The sequence below is a fragment of the Hemiscyllium ocellatum genome, chromosome 31 (assembly GCF_020745735.1).
Source record: "Hemiscyllium ocellatum isolate sHemOce1 chromosome 31, sHemOce1.pat.X.cur, whole genome shotgun sequence".
NCBI lineage: Eukaryota > Metazoa > Chordata > Chondrichthyes > Orectolobiformes > Hemiscylliidae > Hemiscyllium > Hemiscyllium ocellatum.
The window spans coordinates 27853884-27881125 of NC_083431.1; the positions used below are offsets into that span (position 1 = coordinate 27853884).

General features: G+C 38.3%; 1 protein-coding gene across 1 annotated transcript in view; it reads left to right on the forward strand.

The window, feature by feature from the left end:
- The window catches only part of usp32 (ubiquitin specific peptidase 32), a 199429-nt gene that overhangs the window by 84785 nt on the left and 87402 nt on the right, over nt 1-27242 (forward strand). The window contains exon 5 of the mRNA XM_060847945.1: nt 21365-21524. Within this exon, the coding sequence (XP_060703928.1) occupies nt 21365-21524 (160 nt within the window). The remainder of the gene's footprint in view (nt 1-21364; nt 21525-27242) is intronic.

Consider the following 27242-nt stretch of genomic DNA (forward strand, 5'->3'; position numbering starts at 1 on the left):
ATATTCAGTATTTCCCCTCTTAACCTGTGGTCCTTCTATGCTGAATTCTAAACTGTTCCCAGTCTTCTCAGGATCAGAGGGTTTGAGCCACAGGGAGAGATTGAATAGACTGGGGTTATTTTTCCTGGATTGTTAGAGGCTGCAGGGGACTTTATAGAGGTCTATAAAATAATGAAGGGTGTGGATAGTTGAGTAGACAAGGTCTTTTCCCTTGGGTTTAAAGTGAGAGGGGAAAGCTTTAAAAGAGGCCTAAAGGGCAACTTCTTCATGCAGAGGGTGGTGTGTGTGTGGAATGAACTGCCAGATGAAGTGGTGGAGGGTGGTACAATTAGTATGTTTAAAAGGCATCTGGATGGATACATGAATAGAAGAGTTTAGAGCCAAATGCTGGTAAATGGGATGAGATTAATTTAGGATATCTGATTGGTATGGACAAGTTGAACCGAACAGTCTAATCCCATCTTGTATTTCTCTATGACTCTTCAGGTTTGCTAATTTTTGAGAAACTTTATATGACTCCTCTCGGCATCTAATGCTATCCTTAGTTTCTGTTGTTAACAGTGGTTGGGCCACTTTCTCCTGTTGGTGTTCTTTTGCCTGAAAAACATCTGACCTCTGCAATTCAGGCTTTTCTCGATGTTTCATCAGGATTCCTGATGAAGGGCTTTTGCCCGAAACGTCGATTTCGCTGCTCCTTGGATGCTGCCTGAACTGCTGTGCCCTTCCAGCACCACTAATCCAGAATCTATTATCCTGAGTGTACTACCCATTGAGATTCTGCTTTTTAAATCACTTTCTACATTTGTATATTGTGCTTGAAATCTCTGTTTCATCTGTGTTGTTGGTACCAACATGGACCATAATCACTGGCTGCTCTCTCTCCCCATCACCCCCCACCCCCAACCCCCACCTCCCCCCAACCCCTCCTGCAGTGTTTCCTGCAGCTGCTCTGTAACATATTTGACCTTGGTCCCAGGGAAGCAACAAACTATCCTGGTATCACATCTGTGGCTGCAGAAGCATTTGCCTGTTCCCTTTTATGCTAGAATCTCCTGTCACTGTTGCTCTTTCACTCTTTTTTTCCCCCTCCCCTTCCCTCTCATCAATACCATTTGATGAGTTGCAGTATTAGTCTTGAGTATTGTCTAAACTCTTTCTGTTTGTGCAGCTTTTCAACTTTTGGTTTCCTTTGAGACATTTTTGTAAGCACACATTTGATTTTAAAAATTCCCAAACTCAAAAAATCTCCTCCCCTCTCTCACCATATTTTGAGCCTCTCCAATCTTGTGCTAATTCTTATTATTGTTCAAACATGTTTGGCTTTTATATGTTTTAACTTTGCCACTAACTTTTATGCTGTATGAAGATTTGAGAATAGTAAGCATAACAACAGAGACTCAGCATATAGCTAGCCTTTTGCTGTGCAATATGGCAAGAACCACTTCCAGTTGATTGCAGCGCGTCTTTTTGACTGCCTGTCTTAGGGTCCCCATTACTCACGTTACTTTCTAAGGACTTTTACAATTGTTGACAATGGTTGGACGGTTATCATTTTAATTTGTTTTTGCATTCAGACTTTGAACCAGATTCCCCAGAGCATTACTAGTTCAGTAACAATATCCCTGTGGTAAAATTAGCTATTTTGTTTGTGTTGCATGCTAATTTGTGTTCAGGATACATTGTTATAACCATGTCAATTTATTTCATCTCACATTATTAACACAACCCTGTGACATAATTTGAATTAAAATTGTACTTCAGGTGATCATAATGTTTAAACGTCTTGTTTCCAGCGGTCACCTCAATGTGAATTACATGGCACCTACATGACTAAATGGGTATTTTTCCTGGTATTACAAAATATGAAAGATAAGATGATAGATTTCTTCTCCGAATGGTTGCTACTTAAGTCAATGCATTGTTTCCCCCTTCTTTCTTTTCTGTGTACAGAATAGTTCGCAGCTCAATAACACTATTATGCACATTCTGTACAATGCCAAAGCTACTTGCATTCTTGTTCAACTCTTTAATCTGTAGTGGTGGATATTGGTAGACCTGTTGTAACGGCAACCATTGTGTGATTGTGCTGTCAAAAGTTGTGAAGTGAAAGATGATACATTACGTTAAATAATTACAGTTAAGAAGGGCCATCATTGTTTCTGCTGTATCTTTGAGCTATCCACTCAAGTCTTAAATTCCAGTCCTTTCCCTATACAGTCATTTTACATCTTATTTTTCAAATAGTTATCCATTCATTTTTATGAATAATAGATTATCCCTCCACCACTATTTCTGATGTGGCATTCCATGATAAAATAGCCATCTGTATGTATTTTTTAAATTCCCCCAAGTATTCTTGCCTTTTAGTTATGATTAGATTACTTAGTGTGGAAATGGGCCCTTCGGCCCAACAAGTCCACACCGACCCGCCGAAGCGCAGCCCACCTATTTCCCTACACTTACCCCTTTTCCCAACACTACGGGCAATTTAGCATAGCCAATTCACCTGACCTGCACATTTTTGGACTGTGGGAGGAAACCAGAGCACCCGGAGGAAACCCACGCAGACACGGGGAGAATGTGCAAACTCCACACGGTCAGTTGCCTGAGTCAGGAATTGAACCCAGGTCTCTCGCGTTGAGGCAGCAATGCTAACCACTATGCCACCATGCCGCCCTTAAATTTTGCTCTGAGATGTGACAATTGGAAATATGTTTCCTATTTATCATGTCAGTAACTTCAGCATAAGGCCATTTACTAGCAATTATTACAAGGAGAAATTAACTTTGCGCATTTGCCTGAAAATGGTATACTAGTGAACACCTGGATTTAAAACAAAAGCAACTCCTTTTGATCTGCAAATTAATTAATTTCAACTTCCTCACTTATTGTAAACATAGTATTCCAAAGAAAGTATTTTAGTTGGTCTCTATTACTTTTGAGAATTTAATGTTGGTAGCTTTTGGTTGTAAAACAGGATAGCTGCTGCTTGTTGGATTTATCTGTCTTGTTAATACTTTTTAAGGTAGGTTTGTTCCATATGATTGAAGATTTTAGATCCATTTTGGATTTATTCTGTTCATGCTCTGTTTGAACACATAATGTAAAGTTGTAAAACATTACTATTTCATTGGGGAAATAGCTGAAAACAGTTGAGTAAGCAAAGTAAAATTATAAATATTTGTTTATGTAGTTGAAAATTGATCAATTAATTTAAGTTCGCTTGTGACAGAATCCATGCTGAGCAATCTTAAGGATTGGTCACTGCAAGGTGACAGAGTCATAGAGATGTACAGCATGGAAACAGCCCTTTGGTCTGTAACATGCTTATTTTAGTTTAGTGTATTTATGACAGATTAAGGTTTTTACTAATAGAGTCCATGTATGTTGGTCATGTGTTTAAATTGTGCATAATAATTATGATTTCAATTCATTCAAAATTAATAGACATGTGGTTGGGTTGCCCAGTTCTGCACTGGCACAATATATCCGAGGAGTATGTTAGAAATTTGCACCTGACGATTTCCCTGAATCCTATATATCAAACTAGATGTTTCCCACTGCCTTTATTATGCCCCAATTCAATGTTTGCAGCATAGGGTGCTCCTCAACTTGGGATTTCGTACGTGTAAATAATTATACATTGCATTCGGTCTCCCTGTTTAAATTAACAAGTATTTAAATTGGCAAGAATATTTGGGTATGTTAGCCTTATTAAGATTGTTCATGTCATGAAATGTGCGCATTTGCAGTTGCTCGCCTTTCTTTATATTATCATATTTAATTGTCTCTACTGGTTTCTCATGAGACCATGCCAAGCCAAGAGGGAAGTAGATAGAGACCAAGTATCCTATTAGGAGATGGGTCACTAACCAGAGGGTCTCATTTTTAAGGTTTCGAAGAGATATAGGAAAATGTTTTTCCACCTAGAGGGTTCTGGGTATCTGGAACTCACTGCCTAAAAGGATGATAAAAGTGAGAGCCCTCAAGACATTTTAAGTATTTTGAAATGCCAGAGAATGCAAGGCTATGGGCCAATTGCTAGAAAATGGGATTAACGGAAACAGATATTTGATGACCAGCTGTTTATCATGCTGTGAAAGTTCAATGACTCTTCCTGCCAAGTTTTCTAGTGTGTTCTACTACTGGAAACAATGGAGGGATGGATTTGCATTGTTTATTGATGAGTATTGCAGGATTAATTGGTAATCTGTATTGATTTCACATTAGTGCAATATGTTATTATGTAACTTTAAATATACTGACGTTTCCTCAGGCTGAAGCAAGGACAACAAAGTCTTCAAATTTCTAGCTGTAGCTCCTGCTGGAAAGTTTGTGCATAGGTAATGTCCAGACAGGGGGCTGGTAAATTAGTAGTGAGTTTTCATGTGAAAATCAGTACATTTTATTTGGTTTTGTAAGATAGTACATAGCTTTTCTTATTGCCATTTTAGTGGAAAAGTACAGCATGAATTCAGGATTCTATTTCAACTTTTTGGCTGTATTTTCTGTTCCGTTTTGTGGTGATAATTTGTAAAATGTAAAATAGTGTATTATTGTGTCACTCAGAATTTGAATAGATATTACTTTATCCACTACGTTTGTTCACTTCAGTTCAAGAAGGATTTGGAAAGTAGGAACCAGATTAGAAAAGAACTGACATCATAATGACTACGTAACAGGAATTTTGTGGGTTGCCAGCTGTAATCGCATTCATTGGATACTTTAAGTTCCTCTTTGGTGTGGTTTCTGCTGGGGTTTCCCCACCAGCTTATGAGAGCGTATAGGTCACCATAGTTGGATTTAAAGGGAGTGGTTTCTTTACGGTGTGCATATTCAATAGGGTTTTTTTAATGTAAATACATATTCGTATTCTGTTGGTTGGACTGATTTCTTGCTCTCTGCCATACCATCCAAAATCAGTACGTTGCTAAGGCCAAGTTGTTTCGACAGTATATTCACAGTGAGTCTGTGGCATATAGTGATACTAAGACCATGTGCTTGATGTAAAACTTTCCCTTTGTATCAGAAAGTACCCAAGGATTATATGAAGAATGGTAACTACAGCACATGTGGTGAGTGTTATTTGATTAACAAAGAAAATGTTCATGGTATTACACAAGTTTGTATTGTGCTTTGAGAATTAAACTTCCTATCATGTGTACACAGATACTTTTTTCTTGCTGTGAAGCAGCTACAGAGATTATCCCATGTTACAGCTGCAAACTAATTGCAAGTTTTTGTTGAAGTGGTGCAGCCACAATATTTTGAATTGAACTGGCTCAATGGTGCCACAAATTTATGTTTGCATGTACTAAAAATGTGTAACTTGATTTTTGTAAGGAGTTCTTACCAGTATTGCTTCATGTAATATTTTTTGACAATTTTCCATCTGTAAGCTGATCTTTGACCAAAAACCGCACAAATGAAAATTTAGGATAATGGATTATGAGTGCACATTGTTTGATTCATTGGCTTGTGAGCTGAATCTCATCATTTATCCTTGATTGCTTCAAACCAACATAAGCTACTATGTTGATAGGGACAGTGTTGTTTAGTTAAATTAATACCAAGGCAAAAGTAAGTTACCAGACCAGATAATCTACAACCTTTCACTTAAGCTTATGCACATTCCAAAACAGATGTTTTAAGGGTGCAAGCAAACCTATCTTTGAGATTTTCTCACTGGCCCCTTGAGAAAAATTAACCCCGCCCCCCACCATCAGTACCCCCATGTAAAATGTTTGATCAGCCTAGTTTTAGATGGAGAATTATAGCCTTTTTTGCCAGAAAAAAAAACAGTGCAGACAACATTCTGACTCAAGGATCCTTTGTTTATGCTGTATCAGAATTTATGCCAAGACACCTATTGCAAGACATCTGAATAAGATGCAAGTTGCTATGCAAATCTACCTGCTCACATTAGTGTCATTAATACTGGCATTGATTAATAGCTTTAAGGATCTTTCAGGGTTCATTTGGAACCATTTTAAGTTCCCAATTTAATGTTAACTATACTGTTTGAAGTACTATGTTTGGACATAGGATCTTATTGATGAATCTGTATTCTCACTCATCCACACATGCTCAAGAGGCCTATTTCACCATCTTCAGTGCAATCTTTCAAAGGACTCTCACATATGCATAAAGATGAGTCCATGATCCCCCTTGCCATTCTCAGCCTTGTTGTCTGATCTGCCTGCTGCCGCAAAACCTCATCCTACAATCCATCTGTTGCCTTAGAGTCTCAACCACTGACCAGTCCAGCAGGCATCCTCTCCCTTCCAGTGTCCAGCCATCCACTGTATGGTCAGGTTATTAGTACAGCTTGCTGCTCTGCCAAACTGAAGCCAGTTCTCTTCCACCAGGGAGTCCAATCATGGGAAAAAGGAGAGAATCACTTATAATTGGAAGAGGATCCCCATTCAGTATCTGGGATACCTATCTGTACTTGGAGCTCTGGCTGTGTGACAGATAGAACCGCTTAATGGGCCATATTCGCACCCATGGGCTGCTTGTTGGACAGAGCTGGTGTAAAATATTTTAGTCATTTACATTTTTGTAATATGAGTAGATGTCTCACAGTTAGGTCATGTAAAATGTTATGCCAAAGCATACTAAACTTCCTTCAAGAAACAACAAACGGTTTTAAATTGTTAGAAATATGATGCTTGTCTAAATTTCATCTAGAAAATCATTAACTTACTATTCTTTGTCAATCCTTATTTGAACTACTATCTTGGTGTAAAGGAGCAGAATTGTCAGGTTAATTGTTTTTGAGGGAAGTTTCAAATGATATCAACTATTTGCTATTACAGCAAAAATAAATGGAAGAAAACAAAAAAGATGGTAAAGGTAAACAATTCATTTTTTGTTGAGATCTGTTAGATTTATGTCCTATTCCAGAATACCAGTTGGTTTTTGAATGGCTGAGAAGCTGGTGCAGGGGCAAGAATTCACATTTTTGGATCATTGGGATCTCTTCAAGTTCCACCTGAATTGGAAGGGAACCAATATTCTTGCGGGGAGATTTGCTAGTTTCACCCAAGAAGCTTTAAATGAAAAATTGGGGAGAGAAGATGCTGAGGCTGGTACAGTAGATAAGGCAGAGAACGAGATAAAACTGATCAATTAAACTGCATTTAATTCAGTGCAACAGGCCTGACAGGTAAGGCAGATGAACTTAGGGCACGGTTAGGAACATGAGACTTGGCTGTCAGTGCCATTACAGAAACATGGCTCTGGGATGGACAGGACTGGCAGATTGATGTTCTGGATATTGATGCTATGTAAAGAATAGGAAGGTAAGGGGGGAGGTGGAGTAGCGTTTTTGGTTAAGAAGAGCATTATGGTTGCACTTGGGGAGGATATTCCTGGAGATCATCCAATGAAGTTATATGGGTGGAAGTGAAAATAAGAAAGGGAAAATCACCATGTTAGGATTGTATTATAGCCCCCCCAATAGTCAGTGGGAAATTGAGAAGCAACTATTTAAGGAGATCTCAGATATCTGCATGAGTAATAGAGCTGTAATGGTGGGGGATTTTAACTTTTCCAAATATAGACGGAGACTCTCATAGTGTTAAGGTCTTGGATGGGGAGGAATTTATTAAGCGAGTACAAGAACATTTCCTTATTCAGTATGTGGATGTACCTGTGAGAGACGGAGCAAAACAAACTTCTCTTGGGAAATAAGACCAGGCAAGTTACAGAGATGTCAGTGGGGGAGCACTTTGGAGCAAGTGATCATAATTCTATTATTTCTAAAGTAGTTATGGAAGAGGATAGATCTGATCAAAATGTTAAAGTTCTAAATTGGAGTAAGGCCAATTTTGACAGCATTAGACAGGAACGTTCAAAGGTTGATTGGGAGAGGCTTATTCACAGGTATAGGGACGTAGGAGGCCTTTAAAAATGAGATAATCAGAGCTCAGAGACAGTATGTTCCAATTGATGTGAAGGACAAAGCTGGTAGCTAGATATAGGGAATACTGGATGACTAGAGAAATTGAGGCTCTGGTCAAGAAAAATGAGATGGCATATATTAGGTATAAACAGCTGAGATTGAATGAATCCCTGGAGTACTATCAGTGCAGTTGGAGTATACTTGAAGGCATTCAGAAGGGCAGAAAAAGGACATTGCTTTGGCAAATAGGGTTAAGGAGAATCCAAAGTAATTCTGGAAGTACCTTAAGGGCAAAAGAGTAAGTAGGGAGAGAATAGTGCCCCTTAAAGATCCATGTGGCCGTCTACATGTGGAACAGGAGATGGTTGAGATACTAATCAAATGTTTCACGTCAGTATTTACTGTGAAGGAGGTCATGGAAGCCAGTGTACTTGGGAAATAAGTAGTGATGTCACGACAAGAGTTAATACTACAGAAGAGTCGTACTGCTGAAAGTCTTAAAACATACAAAGGTAGATAAATCCCCTGAACTTGATCAGTTGTTTCCCAGAACCTTGTGGGAAGCTAGGGATGAAATTGTTGAGCCTCTGACTGAGATGTTTGTATCATTGATAGCCATGGGTGAGGTGATGAAAGACTGGAGTTTGATTAATGTGGTGTCACTGTTAAAGAGAGGTGGTAAGGAAAAGCCAGAGATCCATAGACCGGTGATTCAGAAGTCAGTGATGGGTAAGTTAATGGAGGGGATTCTGAAGGACAAAATGTATATGCATTTGGAAAGGCAACGATTAGGGATAGTGTAACTTTGCATGGCAAATTGTGTCTCGCTAACTTTCTTGAGTTTTTTGAAGAGGTGATAAAGAAGGTTGATGAAGGTAGAGTGGTAACCATTGTCTCTATGGATTTCAGCAAGTATTCGTCAAGGATCGACATGATACCTGATTAGTAAGGTTAGGTCACGTGGTATCCAGGGAGAACTAGCTGATTGCTTACAGAATTGGCTCAAAGGTAGGAGACGGTGTTGGTGGCGGGTTGCTTTTCAGACTGGAGGCCAGTGATCCGAGGTGTGCCACAAGGATCGCTGCTGGGTCCATTGCTTTTTGTAATTCATATAAATGATTTGGATGTGAATATGGTTACCAAGTTTGCAAATCACATCAAAAAACTGGACAGTGAAGAAGATGGCCTCTGAGCACAACGGAACTTTGATCAGATGGGCCAAGGAGTGCAGAATGAGTTTAATTTAGATAAATGAGAGGTATTGTATTTTGTTAAGGCAAACCAGGGCAGGACTTAGGCAGTTCGTGGTAGGGTCCTCATGAGTATTGTCGGACAAAGAGATCTAGGGGTGCGGGTGCATAGTTCCTTGAAAGGGGAGTCGCTGGTGACACGCTTGCCTTCATTGGTAAAAACATTGAGTACAATGTTGCAATTGGACAGAACTTTGATGAGGCCACTTGAAGAATACTACCACGATTCTGGTTGCACTTGAGAGGGTGCAGAAAAGATTTAAAATGATGTTGCTGTGACTGGAGGGTTTGAGTTATAGGTGAGGCTGAGGCTTTTATCTCGAGTGTGAGAGACTGAGAGGTGACCTTATGGAGGTTTATAAACTCATGAGGTAAAGGATGTTGTCTATGTGGAACAAGCTGCCACAAAGTGATGGAAGTGGGAGCAATTATAACATTTAAAAGGCATCTGGATAGGTGTATGAATAGGTGGGGTTTCAATGGATATGGGCCAAATGATAGCAAATGGAATGAGGTCAGATTGGGATATCTGGTTAGCTTAGACAAGTTGGAATATTGGGTCTATTTCCATGTTGTATGACTCTATTTATGTTGATCATTCCAAGCATATGTCACCCAAACCAACAAACACAGTTTGTCTTTTTCTAGGATAGTAAGTAAATAGGTTCAAAGCCTGTCATCTACATGACTGAGCATCATTAGTCTGCAATTAATTTTTCTTTGCTGCAAAAAGTGATATGCTGTCAAATCTTTTCTTTGTACACTCATCACGACAGATGTAAGAATGCCAAGATGTAAAGGGAATAACAATTTATACTCCATCAAAAACTGTGCGCTGATCAGTTGCCAAGTGGACTTTGATCAAGGCATTGCCATGGAGAATACACCAGAGAAAAGTTAACTCAAGACTTTTGAATTTACAAAAAGGCCTTTACCATTATCTTGAACAAACATTTTCACATCTCGAGCATTGGCATGCATCCTTAAGAAATTTGAGGACATAAGATTTCACTTAACTTTTAAATAGGAAATTAAGACTTCTTAAAAAAAAAATTATCATTCAGTTGCTTCTACCACTCTTTAGGTAACAAATGTCCGACCACAGCTTCATAAGAAAACTTTCTCCTCACTTCCACTATTACGTTGCAGACTTTTTTTCTTGTAACTATAAATATTGACTGCCTTTCTTATTTTTGTTATCAGAGTTCATCAAGAATGAGAAACATTTCAGTGCACGATAACTTGATTTCACTTTAGAGAAGTATAGAAAAAGTAAGTGTCAGAGCTGTATTGGAGTTATGTGCACTTATTTATATTTTTTTTGTTGTCATTTGTGGGATTTCCCTGAAGATATTCTGGGGAAATTCAGTGTTTTCTATTTTGTCAAGGGAATTTTGTTCTGCCTGTTGATGATCCTTCTTGAGAAATATCTCTTAGACCAAGTTGAATTTGTCATTTCATTTTGTTTTGTTAAGTATCAGTGTATTATGTATTCTGAGAGTGGAAATATCAGCATATGTTAAAAATAGTGTTTTCTTATTTTTATCTTACATAATTAAAATAAATGAGTAATCTCAAGACAACAAATGTTATTGCCTTTTCATTTGCAGAATTACATAATTTAAATATTGCATCACCTAGGGTTAAGCTACTGTTCCAGACTGAATCTTCAACAATCCTTTTGTATTTAATCAGACAGAAAATGTATGTCACTTCAGAGAACAGTTGGCGAGCAACCAATAATAGAAAGCAATCAGTTTGATAACCTGCCAATGTGAATAATGTTTTAAAATAAAATTAATGCCAGGGTTGTTGTACTCCATCTCTGACACTTGCTCTAAAATGAGTAATTATCCCCTCCGTCCCCTTCCACCACATAAACCCCCAGTTCCAATTTCCAACTAAGATAAGGTGATTGTTGCACTCCCTTGACTAAGCAAGCATTAAGGACTCCACACACACAAACCTCTCTCCAAAAACACTTGTTCTATCCCTCAACCTCTAAATCTGCTTGGCCTGAATGTAGGTTTCTGCATTGATTTCCTGCATCCAATGTGAGTTAGATTACAGAAACACTTAAAGGCATGCATTAGTTAATGGTATTTGCTTTTTAGTGATACTGAAATTATTTTTGCCATTTCATGTTACTTATTGTTCATACTTTTCAAATCTAATCATTTAAAAAGCATTATTGTACATTAATCAGTTTAAATGTTCACTTCAACTTTTGGCCCCATTGACATCTATTTTCAGAATAAAAGCAGAACTTTAGCTGAAATTATTTTATTGTATTGTAGACTCCTACATGATAAAGCTTAACTCTAATCTCTAAAAGTATGGTTGAAAGACACAAAACACAGTGGTCATGTCTTCATCTGGAACTGAAGGGATATATGGAAATCTGGAACTTGTTTTTCAAGGCTAATTTGACTCGAGATGCCTTCTAAACACAATGACTTTCTCAATCCCCAGTTGGCTCATTTATTAGAAGTGCCTCAAGGGGGTGTTAGTGAGTATTTGTGGCCTGCAACCCCTGTCCGTGGAATGCAAAATTAAGAGCTTTAAGCTCATACGTGTGCTGCTTCTCATCTGAAGCATCCCACAAGAATTGAGTACAGGAGTAGGCAATTCAGCCCATTGAGCCCACTCCGCCATTTCAACCTGCTGATCTCATTTTGATTCCATTTTCCTGCCTGCTCTCCAAAGCCCTTAAATACAGTACTGATTAAAAATCCATCTCCTTAAATGTACGCAAATTCAATTTTCCATTATCCACCACACTCTGGAGTAATAGCTTCCATGTATTCATTACTGAGTAGTAATTTTTCCTTACCTCTGTTTTAAATCTGCTAACCCTTATCCTTAAACTTTTTTTTATTCATATGTGGGATGTGGAGGGTCACTGGCCGGCCAACATTTATTCCCTGTCCCTCGTTGCTCTTGAGAAGGTAGTGGTGAGCTGCTGCCTTGAATCACTGCAGACATTGCTATTAATTGACCCATAATACTATTAGGGAGGGAATTCCATGATTTTGACCCAGTGACAATGAAGGAATGGGAGTATATTTCCAAGTAAGGATGGTGAGTGGCATGGAGGGGAACTTGAAGGTGGTAGTGTTCCCATGCATCTGCTGCCCTTCTGGATGGAAGTGATTATGGGTTTGGAAGGTGCTGTTTGAGAATCATGGGTAAATTTCTGCATTTTTCTACCTTTTTGTTCTAGTTTGCCTGATGAGAAGAAACATCCTCTCCACATCTACTTTGTCAGTCTCCGTTAGCATCTTAAAAACCTCAATTATATCTCCTCTTATTCTTCTAAACTCCAGGGAGTATTGGCCTAAACTACTCAATCTCTCTTTATAAGACAAACCCTTATCTCTGAAACCAATCTAGTGAACCTCCCCTGAATTGCCTCCAAAGAATTGTGTGTTAACTCTGCTTAATGGCACAACTCTACCAGATTGTAGTACGATTTGTGCCCAGTTTATCTTTTTTAAAATGTGATGCTGCCTGTAGTGGATATTGTATTTATTTTCATTCCATTACCCAAAAATTGTAAAGTTTATAGTAATATATAAATGTTAATTAGAGGCTACTAATCCACTATTTGAAATTGATGTCAAAACATTAAATCGATATGGTTGTCTTTGAGTTTTAGGCATTGCTTGACTGCGCAATGATATACTTTGGCTAATGTAGAGGTGATCAATGGGTGGGACATGGTAAGGGTTGAGTCTGCAGTGACAACGTTTTGGGTGGTTTTGTACTTTGAGAAGATGACGTGTGAGGGGCTATCCAAAAGTGTATTAAAGTTGTTGTGTCGAAAGGTAACACATTCATTTGGTTCTTTTTGAATATCTCAAGTGAAATCCATTGTACACAAGGTCTACAAGAAATAATTTCTGCATTGTGTTGGCTGCTCCATAAACAGCTTTGGAATAGCATTTACAATGGGAAAGTTTTCAAGAATGTCTTGTCTAAGTTAGTACTGAAGAACAAATAAATGAAAAGGCATGATACCTTTGAATGCAAACTTTGTACATGACGTGTTAATTATTTGCAAGGATGTGCAACTGAGCTAATTGTAGCAGGGAAGTCTTCACAATGTAAGCTTTTGTTTGATCTTAAAGTGATGGGAAGGGAACTTAGCATTTCTGAGCTACAGGAACTGACCATTCTTCTGAAATCTCTCTCAAAATTCATATATTCAGACATCAAGTGAGATCTAAATGTTTTTCGCTTCTCAAAATATATGGACAAGAATCATCACTTGGTGGCAGGTATCCAAGGAATGATACCCACTAAGAAAAGATGGATGAAAATATTTAAACCTTGAACATCACCAAGAACTACTTCAAAGATGTTGAATTTGAATATAAATTGACTTTAGTGTTAGCCTTGGCTCAATTGGTACAATACTTGCATCTCAGAGTTATACAGCACAGAAACAAACCCTTTAGTTCAACCCGTCCATGCAACCCATGTTCCAAGTTCAAAAAGCACTCCAGGAATTGAGTACAAATTTGAGGCTAACATTGATAAATGAGGAAATACTGTGATCTTTCAGCTGAAATGTTAAACCAAGGCCTTATCTAGAGACATCATGACACCTTTTCAAATAAGTGAAATTATCCATTATATACTTGCCAACAGTCATTCCCTAATTAAGATCACAAAAATAGATTGTTTAGTTCTTATTATATTGCTGTTTTTAGGAACTTGCTGTGTAATTGATTGCTGCCTTTTCCACGCTGCAATAGTGGCTATACTTCCAAAGTCTGCCTTAGACCATTAAGCCCTTTGGAATGTCTAGTGGTCATGAAAGATATTTTGGAAATAAGTCTTTCTTTGATAAACAGCTGACAATTGAATTGTTTAAATATACCATTAAAAACCTTGATTGCAGGCCACCTGACATTTTGATCATGAAACTAGCTTAGCTGATGTCAGAATCACCTCTGAAAATAAACTACACCTGTCCAATTCAACTCTACATTAAGTATAATGTCAAATAGTCTCTGGAAAGATATATGTCTGAAATCAGCAGTGAACAGGCTTGTATTCTTGTGACTTGGTTTCTTGGCTATCCAAGAGGAACTTGGATAGCTTGAGAAATGTAGCATTGAGAATCAAGCATTGAAATATTATCATAATCCTTTTTAGTGGTTTCATCTTCGGATCTCAAGTTCAAATAATAGTCACCCTATCATTCATTCAGTTGTCCACAAATCTAAACAATGAATCCGAGCTAATCTTGAAATAGCAGAAGCAGTAATTACAATTACAGCAAAATACAATTCAATTACATTCTGTTGCTATTCAAAAGAAATTGTCCTGCATTGACACCTTTCCTGGATTTAAAACTGAACTGCCCAGTTATGATTTTTAATCAAGTATTTGTGATATTACATTGTCCTGTCAGAAAGGATTATACATTTTATTAGAAAAAATTGAAAATCTTTTTTGCTGAAGACTGTTCTGGTTGTATTCCAACATATTTAAAATCACAATATCAGAAATAGCCACATGTGACTCTGGATATTGTTAGTTTTGAATGCATGGCTAACTGTATTTTTGACTAGTTTTTCAGGATGAGTTGAGTGAATCTTGAGGTACCTTTATGGGTATGCAGTCCATATTGCTGAGATCAAATCTGCTATGTTGGTAAAGGTGCGAATTTCCACCAGAATCTTGGTTCTGTAGAGCCTTTGCCTCTATCAGCGATCAACTTGCTCTGTGGAATTTAGTTTCTTTGACTTCTTCCTATTGCTCCTTTATCGTCTCCACTGGCCCTAACCTGATCTGTCTTGCTTTCTAGAATATTAATTTCTAGTCCTTGGAATTGATGTCATCATAAATGTTTTTATGAATAATATGGTGCTAATAGAAATGTGACACAGATTGTCAGACAAGACAAATTGTTCGCAAACTGTTTGACCCAAAGCTAAGCATCCAGTGTAGCATCAAGTCTCTTGACAAGATTGTTTATCTTCATTTCAACAACTTGGATAATCTCCTCCACACTGCTGTTGACATCCCTGTTGCTACCCTTTCTGTTTCTAGAGCTGTCAATATCTTCCTTTTTGGTTTCCCATTTTTCACAGATTATGTCTCATATAAACCTCTGACATATATTGCCTCCTTCAAACAGAAGTTAGTTGAAACCCAGCATCCCATCCTGTATGTAGATCTCGTATTTCTGCAACCAAATGTAAGTTAGCATGATATACTTGAAATTGTAACCTTTATTCATCTATTGACACACAATACTCAAAGAATGATTCACCTTGAGTCTGTTACAGGTTTAGTCTTCATGATGGTTCCTACTTGAAGACCTCTTTCGCCTTCTGTGCATTATGCTGCAAATTCTCCTCTGCCATTGTACCACCAACTGCCCAAAACAACATTTTATTAGCTGCAGCATGCCTCTTACATGCTTTGCTGACAAGCTATGTTTTCTTCATATTGTATCCTGCAGATAAGTAGATGTAATGTTGTCATTCTCAGTGCTTCTGAAAAAAATGTTAGGAACACTATAGGGCAGTGAACTAAAGATAAATTTTATCTTATGATCTCCTGATTTTTTTTTGAGAATTATGTTGAACTGAAATGTCATTCTGGTCAAAATGAATGGAAATAAATACTATGTGGGGGGATAGTGTTCGTAGTGCAGAACTTCTGCTTAAGTTAACTCTGATCAATCTTAGTACTGAGAAATTCCAATTGCTCCTTAATATTCTTCTCTCTCTCTTTAGTTCACACATTTTGCTTTCCAGTTTTCGCTTGCATATATGATTACTAAGCTAACAGGCAACCAAGTTGAACAAGTGGTAGAAAACTATCTCTCAAAGTTGACAATATTATGATCTTAAATCTATTTGCTTCATGAATCTATCCACTGCTGAAGGATCACAATGTGAATTCTCAAATTGTTGTGATGCTGCTAACCGAGGGTGGGAAGAAAGAGGAAAGTAATTCCGCTTGGTAGTTTTATCGCCTTGGAAGTGTCTCTGCCGGTGTCCTGCAAATAAAAATAACACCAGAGCAATTCAATTCATAAACCATAAACAGTCCATATAATTTATTCAACCTAACCGATCCCTAGAGTAGATTTTTTTTTGCCATGCCACGTCATCTTTTCCAGAATATTTCGTTTGTTATATGAATTGATTGGTCCTGATATTTTAGCTTCTAAATATTTGAATTGAATAGAATTGCATTGAATTTCATTAGCTTTATTATCACGTACTCAAAGTCACCAATTATGTCACCATCTTAGGTACAAGGTACCTGGGTACTGTTTCTTCAGTACAAGTTCTGGCAAATGAATACAAAAATAAGGAAATAAGATGTTTAGCATTACAAATCATAAGAATAAATTAACAAATAGAGAAATAAAAAGTTTGTAACAACAGTCCTTCCAATCTAATCCACGCTGGCATATAACCGCCAGTCCGTGCTGGACCTTGACCCCAGATCATGGCAGGCTTCACCTTGAGGCCAGACAACCGCTCTGAAATTACCTCAGACCAGAAGTCCATGCTGAGGCCACACCGGCTGGGAGACTGCCAAATAGTGAAAACCTGGAGTTTCTTTAAGTGCAATGACAAATGTTGTTCCAGTTTCAGCCCTAAATTTGAACTGCTAGATGTGTAATGAGAAGACCGCACCATATTTTCCAATTATTTTAAACCTACAAATAAAGAAATCCACAGATAATCAGGTTTTTTTGTTATAAAGAAAGTGAAATATACAATAAGTCTACAAACAATATGCATGCAAGGACATTATGATCTATTTAGGGAACATAACTAAGGTAGACTAAGCTGAATGGATTGCAGCAACCTTCAGCATTTAAAAATAAATCCAAATAACTTGTTTCAACAGAACTATATCACAAGATTTCACACTTTAACAAAATGAATATTGTTGCAATAATGAAATTTTAGAAAAAGTCCTAAAATGGTGTATAGCTATATAAGTTATGCGCTTTTAAAAGACCCATCAGTTTTCAAGTAATTTAATTCTGTAGAAACCATTTTCAAGTGTGCCATAAACCTCTGGAGCACTTTCCTCAGAAGTAGAACTTCAAATTTTACCTCTGATAATTACTTACACATTCAAGTGATTGTAAATTTATTTCTCAATCCCTTGTTCTGATTACTTTTTCACTACTTTCTAAAGCTAATCTACTTGTTACTTTCTTACAACTTGATGTGAGGACACTGCAGATTCTCCAATTAGCTTCAATCTAGGCAAACTTCCAGATTTTGTGCTCACAAGATTCAAACTGAAATTTAAATCCTTCCTTTGATGCAATTGCTGGTTAAAGTAATGACTTATAGTAATTGCAGGGTAAGTCTAACTATCATTTATCTTGGCAAACTTCTGAGTTACAAACCACATGATCATGCTTTTTTTGTTAAATATTAATTCATGGGATGTGGGCGTCACTGATGAGGCCAGCAGTTATTGCCCATCCCTATTTGCCCAGAGAGCAGTTGAATGTCAGTCACATTGCTGTGGGTCTGGAGCCACATGTAAGCCAGACTAGGTAAGGATGGCATTTTCCTTCGCTATAGGGCATCAGTGAACCAGATAGGTTTTTCTGACAATCGACACATGGTCACCATTGTACTCTTAATTTCAGATATTTAATAAATTAAAATTCCACCATTTGCTGTGGCATGATACAAACCTAGGTCCCTGGAATCTCTGGATTAACAATTCAGAGATAATACCATTAAGCCATTATCTCCCCAATATAGAAACAGAATTATGCCATTGGGCTCATCGAGTCCGCTTTGCCATTTGATCATAAATTGATATGTTTCTCAACCCCATTCTTCTGCCTTCTCCCTGAAACCCTTGATCATTTTGTCAGTCGAGAACCTATCTATCTCTGTCTTAAATACACTAACTGACTTCCCTCCACAGCCCTCTGCAGCAATGAGTTCCTTTGCTTACACATCCTCTGGCCAGAGAAATTCCTTCTTCTTCTCCATTCCGAAGGGTCATCCCTTCGTTTTGAGGCTGTGCCCTTGGGTCCTAGTCTCTCCTGCTAGTGGCAACATTTTCTCCTCATCCACTCTATCCAGGCTTGTCACTATTCTGTAAGTTTCAATCAGGTTCCTCCTGTAATCCTTCTAAATTCCATTGAGTACAGATCCAGAGTCCTCAATCGTCCCTCAAATAATGGCCCCTTCATCCCTGGAATCATTCTGGTGAACCTTTTCTGGACCTCCTCCAATGCGCATACATCCTTCCTTAGTTACAGGGCCCAAAACTACACTGAATATTCCAAATGCTGTTTGACCAGAACCTATACAACCTAGACAGTTCATCTCTGCTCTTGTATTTACACCCTCTTGAAATGATTGCCAATATTGCATTTTCTTGCTAAGAGTCAAGTAAACCTGCACGTTAACCTTAAAAGATTCCTGAACTAGGACTTCCATGTTTGTTTGTGCTTCAGATTTCTCTGTTTAGCAAACAGTCCGTGTTTCTATTTTTCCTACTAAAGTGCATAACCTCACACTTTACTACATTGTATTACATCTGCCAGTTTTTCACCTTAGCCTGTGCTAAGAGACACTTTTATCCCTACTTTCTGCTTTCTGCCAGACAGCCTCCCCATTTCCCCTACACTATCTGTCCCTTCATCTAGTTTTGTGTCATCCATAAACTTAGCAACAGCATCCTCACTTCCTTCGCCCGGATCATTAATGGATGACATGAATACTTGTGGTACCAATACTGATCCCTATGAAAACTCCACTAGTCACTAGCTGCCATACTGAAAAAAATCCATTTATCCCTACTGTCTGCCTTGTACTAGTCAGTCAGTCCTCCATCCATGCCAGTACCTTGCCTTATTTAGCAGCCTCCTGTGCAGCACCTTTTCAAAGACCTTCTGGGAATCCAAATAGATCATGTCTACTGGCTCTCCTTTGTCCAACTTTAAGATCTAAACTGCAACTAAAAACCTGCTTCAGCAAATACCCACATAAGTTGGTGCTACCCACCTCCATACAGTGTAGCTTGCTCTGCCAATCTTCAGCTGACCTCCAGCCAATGACCGCAAGCAGACTCACCTATTTTATAGTGCCATCTCGTTTATTTTGACTTCATTTCACAAATGTGTGACCTTTTGAGCTTCTAATTCTTCAGTTATTCTGGCAGTCACTAAAGTCCAGCGTTTAATTACTTTACCTTTATAACAATCATCACAGATAAATATTTTCTGTATATATTAACATGAACTACAAATTAGATTGTTGACTGGAATACTATGCAGAGTTTTGGTCTCTTTGCTTAAGGAGATGATATGCTTTGGAAGCAGTTCAGAGAAAGTTCACTGGGTCTATACTTGTGATGAAAGGGCTACCCTGTTTAAAAAAAAATGTTTGAGCAGTCAGTGGATATTGGGTCATATATAATATATATAAAATACACAAAGAAGTGTTGGACAAAATTTTGATTGACGGGACAGTTGAAGGTTATCAGAGTCGAAGGAAAGTAGAGGTCAGCCTGACCTCTAATCAGCTATGTTGTTGTTGAATAGCAGGGCAGGCTTGATGACCGCCATCTGTTTCTTATGATAGTATACTGTGTACAGCCTGTCCACTGTAATGGCTTTGTGGACAATAATTTTGCTAGTTATTGTTTAGTAGATTAAGAAAATACAGATTTTAGTTGTCAACACACTTTTTCAAATTTGATTTTGCAATTTTCCTAAATATATTTCTTCTTACATAATTATATAATTATAATTATATAGTTATATAATTTAAAAAGCAATAATTGTTGCTGTTTTAGATTTGCTGTCATGTAGAAGAAACTATGGGATCATACACAGCATATTCAACTAAATTAAAATATCACATTTACTCATGGACATTTTAAAAAAGTCACATATCATAATAGCGATCAGATTATTGGAGGTGTCTTGTCAGTCATTAATGGATTTCAGCACAAAAGCCTATTTCATTAATGTATAACGTGAATAGTTGTGTTACCAACACAGATCCCTGCGAATTGCAATAGTCACTGTCTGGCAACCTGAAAAAGACACCTTTATCCCTACTTTCTACCTACTGCCAGTCAGCCGATCTTGGTACCAGTATTATATTAGATTAGATTTCCTACAGTATGGAAACAGGCCCTTCGGCCCAACAAGTTCGACTCTCCGAAGAGTAACCCATCCATACACGCTCCCCTACCCTATATTTACCCCTATCACTATGGACAATTTAGCATGGCCAATTCGCCTGACCTGCACATCTTTGGATTTTGGGAGGAAACAGAAGCACCCTGAGAAGACCCAAGCTGACATGGGGAGAATATGCAAACTCCACACGTACAGTTGCCTGAGGTGGGAATCAAACTGAGGTCTCTGGCGCTGTGAGGCAGCAGTATTGTATTGTAAATAACTGCTGTGTGAAAAGTGGAGGCTATAATCACTTCTGCACAAAAGATTTTCATGTTTAAATATGTAAAATGTTGTTTAAATAACATTTTTTAAACCACATTGCTGTCTGCTCAATGTTGAAAAGAAGTCACAACTTACAGAACTTGTCATCTAAAACTTAAGTGCTTTGAATAAAGCTTCTTAACCTGACTGACCTATGTGCATTAAATACTGTTGATTTGATGCAGTGTGGCTTCGCAAGCTCAAATCAACTCTAAAAACACGTGAAACACTGTGGTAGCTATGGTTACTTATGTTGTTTTAACTCTTCTTGAGTTCCACTTTTCAGAGCATGCTTGAATTTTTTTCATTTCTTCAACCCGAGTGTCAAGAGCTAGGCCAGTTTTTATTGTCCACCTCTGTTTGCCTTTGAGAAGATGGTAACAACTGTGTGGTTTGTTAGGCCGTTTCAGGGAGCAGTTAAGAACCAAGTGGATCACTGTGCATCTGGGCTGGCAAATAGCCCAATCAGGGTAATGATAACATATTTTCCCTGCATCAAGGGCAGTAACAAGCCAGTAATATCATTCTGACTGCTGCTTTTTTAAAATTACGTATTTATTTAATTAACTGAAACTCTGCAACTGTCTTGTGAGGTTTGGACTTGTGACTCTGGACCATTTGTATGAACCTCTTGGATTGCTGGTCCAGTTACTTTACCTTTCTATGAAAGTAATAATGATTGCTTTGTATATTTTGTACATTCAATTCTAGTTTAACATTTTGCTTTCCATTTAGGGTGAAAAGGTAAACTATGAGAAGTTCAAGAACTGGCTCCTTCAGAATAAGGATGCTTTCACATTTGCTCGATGGCTGCTGTCAGGGGGAGTATGTGTCACTCTTACTGACGATAGTGATACACCTACCTTCTATCAAACTCTGGCTGGAGTCACTCATTGTAAGTATTTTGTGACATAGTGATTGTCTGAAGTCTAATGATGTGCAAGTACATTGACCCCTTACATTTAGGATTTTTTTTGTAGAGAATTACAATCTGTATTCTCCCAAACTTTGAATACTATCTGTACTTATTGCGGGGCAAGCCATGGAAGCTAGTGAACCAGGGAAATAGATAGTGATGTCTTGAAAAGAGTCCACATTACAGAAGAGAAGGTACATAGAACATTACAGCGCAGTACAGGCCCTTTGGGCCTCGATGTTGCGCTGACCTGTCATACCAATCTGAAGCCCATCTAACCTACACTATTCCATGTACATCCATATGCTTGTCCAATGACAACTTAAATGTACTTAAAGTTGGTGAACCTACTACCGTTGCAGGTAAAGCATTCCATACCCTTATTACTCTCTAAGTAAAGAAACTACCTCTAACATCTGTCCTATATCTATCACCCCTCAATTTAAAGCTGTGCCCCCTCATGCTCGCTGCCACCATTCTTGGAGAAAGGCTCTTCTTGTCCACCCTATCTAGCCCTCTGCTTATCTTCTATGTCTCTATTAAGTCACCTCTCAACTTCCTTTTCTCTAACGAAAACAGCCTCAAGTCCCTCAGCCTTTCCTCGTAAGACCTTCCCTCCATACTGGGCAATATCCGAGTAAATCTCCTCTGCACACTTCCCAAAGCTTCCACATCCTCCTCATAATGTGGAGACCAGAACTGTACACAATACTCCAAGTGCGGCCTCACCAGAGTTTTGTACAGCTGTAGCATAACCTTATGGTTCTGGAATTCGATCCCTCTATTAATAAAAGCTAAAACACTGTATGCCTTCTTAACAACCCTGTCAACTTTCAAGGATCTGTGTACCTGGACACTGAGATCTCTCTGTTCATCTACACTACCAAGAATCTTCCCATTAGCCCAGTACTTTGCATTCCGGTTACTCCGACCAAAGATAATCAACTCACAGTTGTCCGTATTAAACTCCATTTGCCACCTCTCAGCCCAACTCTGCAGCTTATCTATGTCTCTCTGTAACCTACAACATCCTTCGTCACTTAGTGTCGTCTGCAACTGGTGGTCTTAAAATGTATAAAGTGAGATAAATCCCTGGGACCTGATCAGGTATATCCCAGGACATTGGGGGAAGCTAGGGAAGAAATTAGGGGGCCCCAGCAGAAATATTTTATCATTGATTACCAAAAATGAGGTGTCGGAAGATGTGGAGGGTGGCTGATGTTGTGTTAATATTTAAAAGCTGCAAGGAAAAGCTACAGGATTACATGAGAGTGAGCCTACTGTCAGTGGTGAGAAATTATTGGAGGGGCTTCTGAGAGACAGCATCCACATGCATATGGAAAGACAAGGACTGATTAGGGATAGTCAGCATGCTTTGCACTTGGGAAATCATGTCTCACAAACTTAAGTTTCTTCGAAGAACAGACCAAGAGGATAGATGAAGGCAGACCAGTAGACTTTGTCTACACTGATTTTAGCAAGGCCTTGACAAGGTTCCACGTGGTAGACCAGTTAGTAAGGATCATGTCATATAGGATCCAAAATGAGCGAGCCAATTGGATACAAAATCAATTTCACGGTAGAAAACAGATGGTTGTGGGAGAGGGTTTTCATTCAGATTGGAGGCTTGTGACCAGTTGTGCTACAAGGATTGGTGCTGAGTTCACTATCTTTCAATGAGAATGTCAGAGGCATGATTAATAAATTTACAGATGACACCAAAATTAATGATGGCATATACCGAGAAGAAGGTTATCCAGAGTACAGTGGGATCTTGATCAAGTGGGCCAGTGGCACATATGGAGTTTGTTTTAGACAAATGTGAGGTGTTGCATTTTGAAAAGACAAATCGGGGCAGACTAACATAAATAATGGTATGCCCCGAGGGAATGTTGTCGAACAGAAAGATGTAGGGATGCAGATACGTAGTTTCTTGAAAGTGGGGTAAAAGGTAGACCGGGTGGTGATAAAGGCCTTTGGCACACTTGCCTTTATTGATCAGAGCATTGAGTGTAGAAGTTGGCACATCATATTATTATACAAAACATTAGCGAGGACACATTTGGAGTACTGCATACATTTCTGGTCACTATGTATAGGAATGTTGTTACTAAACTGGAAAGGGTGATAAAAAAGATTTACAATGATGTTACCAAGATTGGCGTTTGAGTTAGAAGGAAAGGATGGATAGACTGGGAGTTTTTTTTCGTTGACCATAGGAGGCTGAGGGGTGAGCCTATAGAAGTTCATGTATTCCTGAGGGGCATAGATAAGGTGAATAACCAAGGTATTTTCCCCGGGGCAGCCAAGGCCAAAACTAGAGGACAGAGGTTTAAGTTGAATGGGGAAAGATTTGAGAGACCAGAGAGGCAACTTTTCCACAGAAGGTCATGTGTATATGGAACAAGGTGCTGCAGGAAGTGGTAAAGGTGAGTACAGTTACAACATTTGAAAACAAAATTGGAGAAGTACATGGATAGCAAAGGTTGAGAGTGATATGGACCAAAGGGACTAAAGTTCACTTTAGTAAACCTGGTCGTCATGGACGAGTTGGGTTGAAGGTTCTGTTTCTGGGCTGTATGACTCTCTTACAACTCTGTTTTTGAAGAGATAGCCTTCATTAAAATCAACAGGTAGGACATGTATATTGATTTAAAAACATATTATTCCTGTTGTTTACTGTTTTCTGTAGTTTTCACCTCAGCAAACAGCTAGCTTACAGGATGTCAGCACCTGTTCATTATAATACAAGAAAATGTGACTAGGATGGTTAGCCTAAGGAAGGGTTATAAAATTTCCCCACTAGTGACTTCAGAAGCGGGTGTTTGAACGTGGGTGTATTGCCCAGTATCTACTTCTCCTGGGTGCCTTTCACTTCCCATTAGTGATATCACTGAAGCATGACATTGGTGTGCTGATCACGAAGTTATTTAAAGCTCAGTGCTGCTTACCACCAGATGAATGTAAAATGTAAAATTTAAGCGTCTGACAACTCTGGTAAAATACAGACGTTCTACTTTTCAGTTATTTGTAATATTCGTAGTTTTATTTACACAAAGAATGAGTGAAAACTGACGAATGGAAAGATTTTGCTTTCAGAAAATAACTTTTCTTTGTATTGTTGAAAAAAATGCAAGATTTTACTCTAGCATTAGAAACTACTTTCGAAAGATGGGGTACTGGGCTAATGGTAGTGTGGATGAGCAGCGGGATCTTGATGTCCATGTACACAGATCTCTGAAAGTTGCCACCCAGGTAAATAGTGCTGTGAAGAAGGCATATGGCGTACTGGCTTTTATTGGTAGAGGAATTGAGTTCCGGAGTCCTGAGGTCATGTTGTAGTTATATAAGACTCTGGTGCGGCCGCATCTGGAGTATTGTGCGCAGTTTTGGTCGCCATACTATAGGAAGGATGTGGAGGCACTGGAACGGGTGCAGAGGAGGTTTACCAGGACGTTGCCTGGTATGGTAGGAAGATCGTATGAGGAAAGGCTGAGGCACTTGGGGCTGTTTTCATTGGAGAAAAGAAGGTTTAGGGGTGACTTGATAGAGCTGTACAAGATGATTAGGGGTTTAGATGAGGGTTGACCATGAGAACCTTTTTCCACGTATGGAGTCAGCTATACGAGGGGGCATAGCTTTAAATTAAGGGATGGTAGGTATAGGACAGATGTTAGGGGTCGATTCTTTACTCAGCGAGTCGTGAGTTCATGGAATGCCCTGCCAGTAGCAGTGGTGGACACTCCCTCTTTATGGGATTTAAACGGGCATTGGATAGGCATATGGAGGATAGTGGGCTAGTGTAGGTTCGGTGGGCTTGGATCTGTGCAACATCGAGGGCCAAAGGGCCTGTACTGTGCTGTATTTTTCTATGTTCTACTTTCTAAATAAAATTGAATATTCAGTATAACCTTAACAGCTTTAATCAGTACATGTTTGGTAATCATAGAAACCCTACAATGTGGAAGAAGTCCAGTCTGCACCAACCCTCCAAGCAGCATCCCACCCAGACCCAGCCCACCATTGTATCTGTAACCCCACATCTACCCTGTCTAATCCACCTAGCCAGTGCATTTCTGAACACATCAGACCATTTCAGCATGGCCAATGCACGTAACCTGCACATCTTTGGAATCCTCTAATTGATTTTTTTTTTGTTTTTGCAAGTGACTTTTATTCTCCATCATTTTTTAAAAATTTGCTAGAAGTTGAGTCACTTGAAATATTGAATGACTTTTTAAGTATAAAAATAGAACGAATTAAAATGCAAAATCCGTATTAATCCAAAAAAGGTTTGAACGTTCAAAAGTAGCTTGTACTGTTACGCTTTTAAACATAATTTGTTTCACTCAAAGCTGTTGCAATTTCTTTGATCTTAGCAGGCAAGTTTATTTTAAGGAAAACTGGTAGTTAAATGGCTCATCAATTAAGTTGGAATTTGGACATAAATGGAGATTTAGCAGGAGCTATCCCAATGCATTTCAGATTCTAAAGAAAAAAGGAGCAATAGATTTCAGGAGGATGTAGAGCTCTAGAAATTCATAAACTTTGGAATTCTACTTCAGAAGGTAGCAGATGTAAAGAGTGCTATAGAATAATTTTGAGACAGTGCTCGATTGATTCTTAATGGGCAAGGAAATCACAGATTATTGGCATTATTGTGAGTGCAGAATTGAGAATACAAACAGATTAATTGTAATCTTACTGAATGGCAGAACATGCGTGAAGGATCAAATGGCCTGCTTCTCCTAATTGCTATGTTTGTGTAGATAAGCTGATACGGTGGACAAACAAATGACAAATGAAATTCAAATGCAGCAAAGTCTGAGGTGTTGCATTTTAATAGGAAAAATGAGAAAAGGCAATACATGTGGAGTGGTAAAATTTAAAATAGACCACAGAACAGAATGACAATTGGTTGTGCATAATAATCTAAGGGTGATGGTTCAGATTAATATACTAAATGGGAAGCCTGGATTTACAAATGGATGGATTTTATATAAAGAATAATTGAATTAACCCATATAAAACACTGATTCAGCTTCAGCAGAGTATTTTATCCAATTCTGGCTATTGCTATTTGGAAAAAATAGTCAATTTCAAAGAGTGTAAAAGTGATTTGCTTGATTGGTCCCTGCTATGATGGATTACAGATGTGTGGATTGACTGAAGAAGCTGGAGTTATTCTCCTTAAAATGGGTAAAGAAAAAGAGGAAACTTAATGGTACTCTTAGAAGTAACGAAAATTTTGGATGAGTCATTTAAAAATAAAAATTCCAGAATCAGTGATCTAAGGGTAGTTATTTAAGATGATTGGGTAAAGAGCTATTGATGATTTAGAGAAAGTGTTTTCATACAGAAGTTATATTTGCAATGTTTTGGCTGGTAGAGACAGGTTCAATGTTCATTTTCAGAAATAGAATACTTGCAAAAGAATCTGAAGAAAGACAAGGTTAAGAGCTGATGAGTGAAAATAAACAGTTTGCTTTGAACTATAGTTCACGTAAACTTGTTGAATGGTTAATAGTTTTACAGAATTCTGTGTTATGGGATGTTAGATAGTGATCTGTTTTTACATTGGACCAATTACTTGGGGAGGGATAATGTCTTTTGAGCTTGCATTTTGCAAAGCTGAATATTAGAATTTAATATAGCGAGTTTTAGCTTTGGATATTAAAGCTACTTAACGCTACTTAT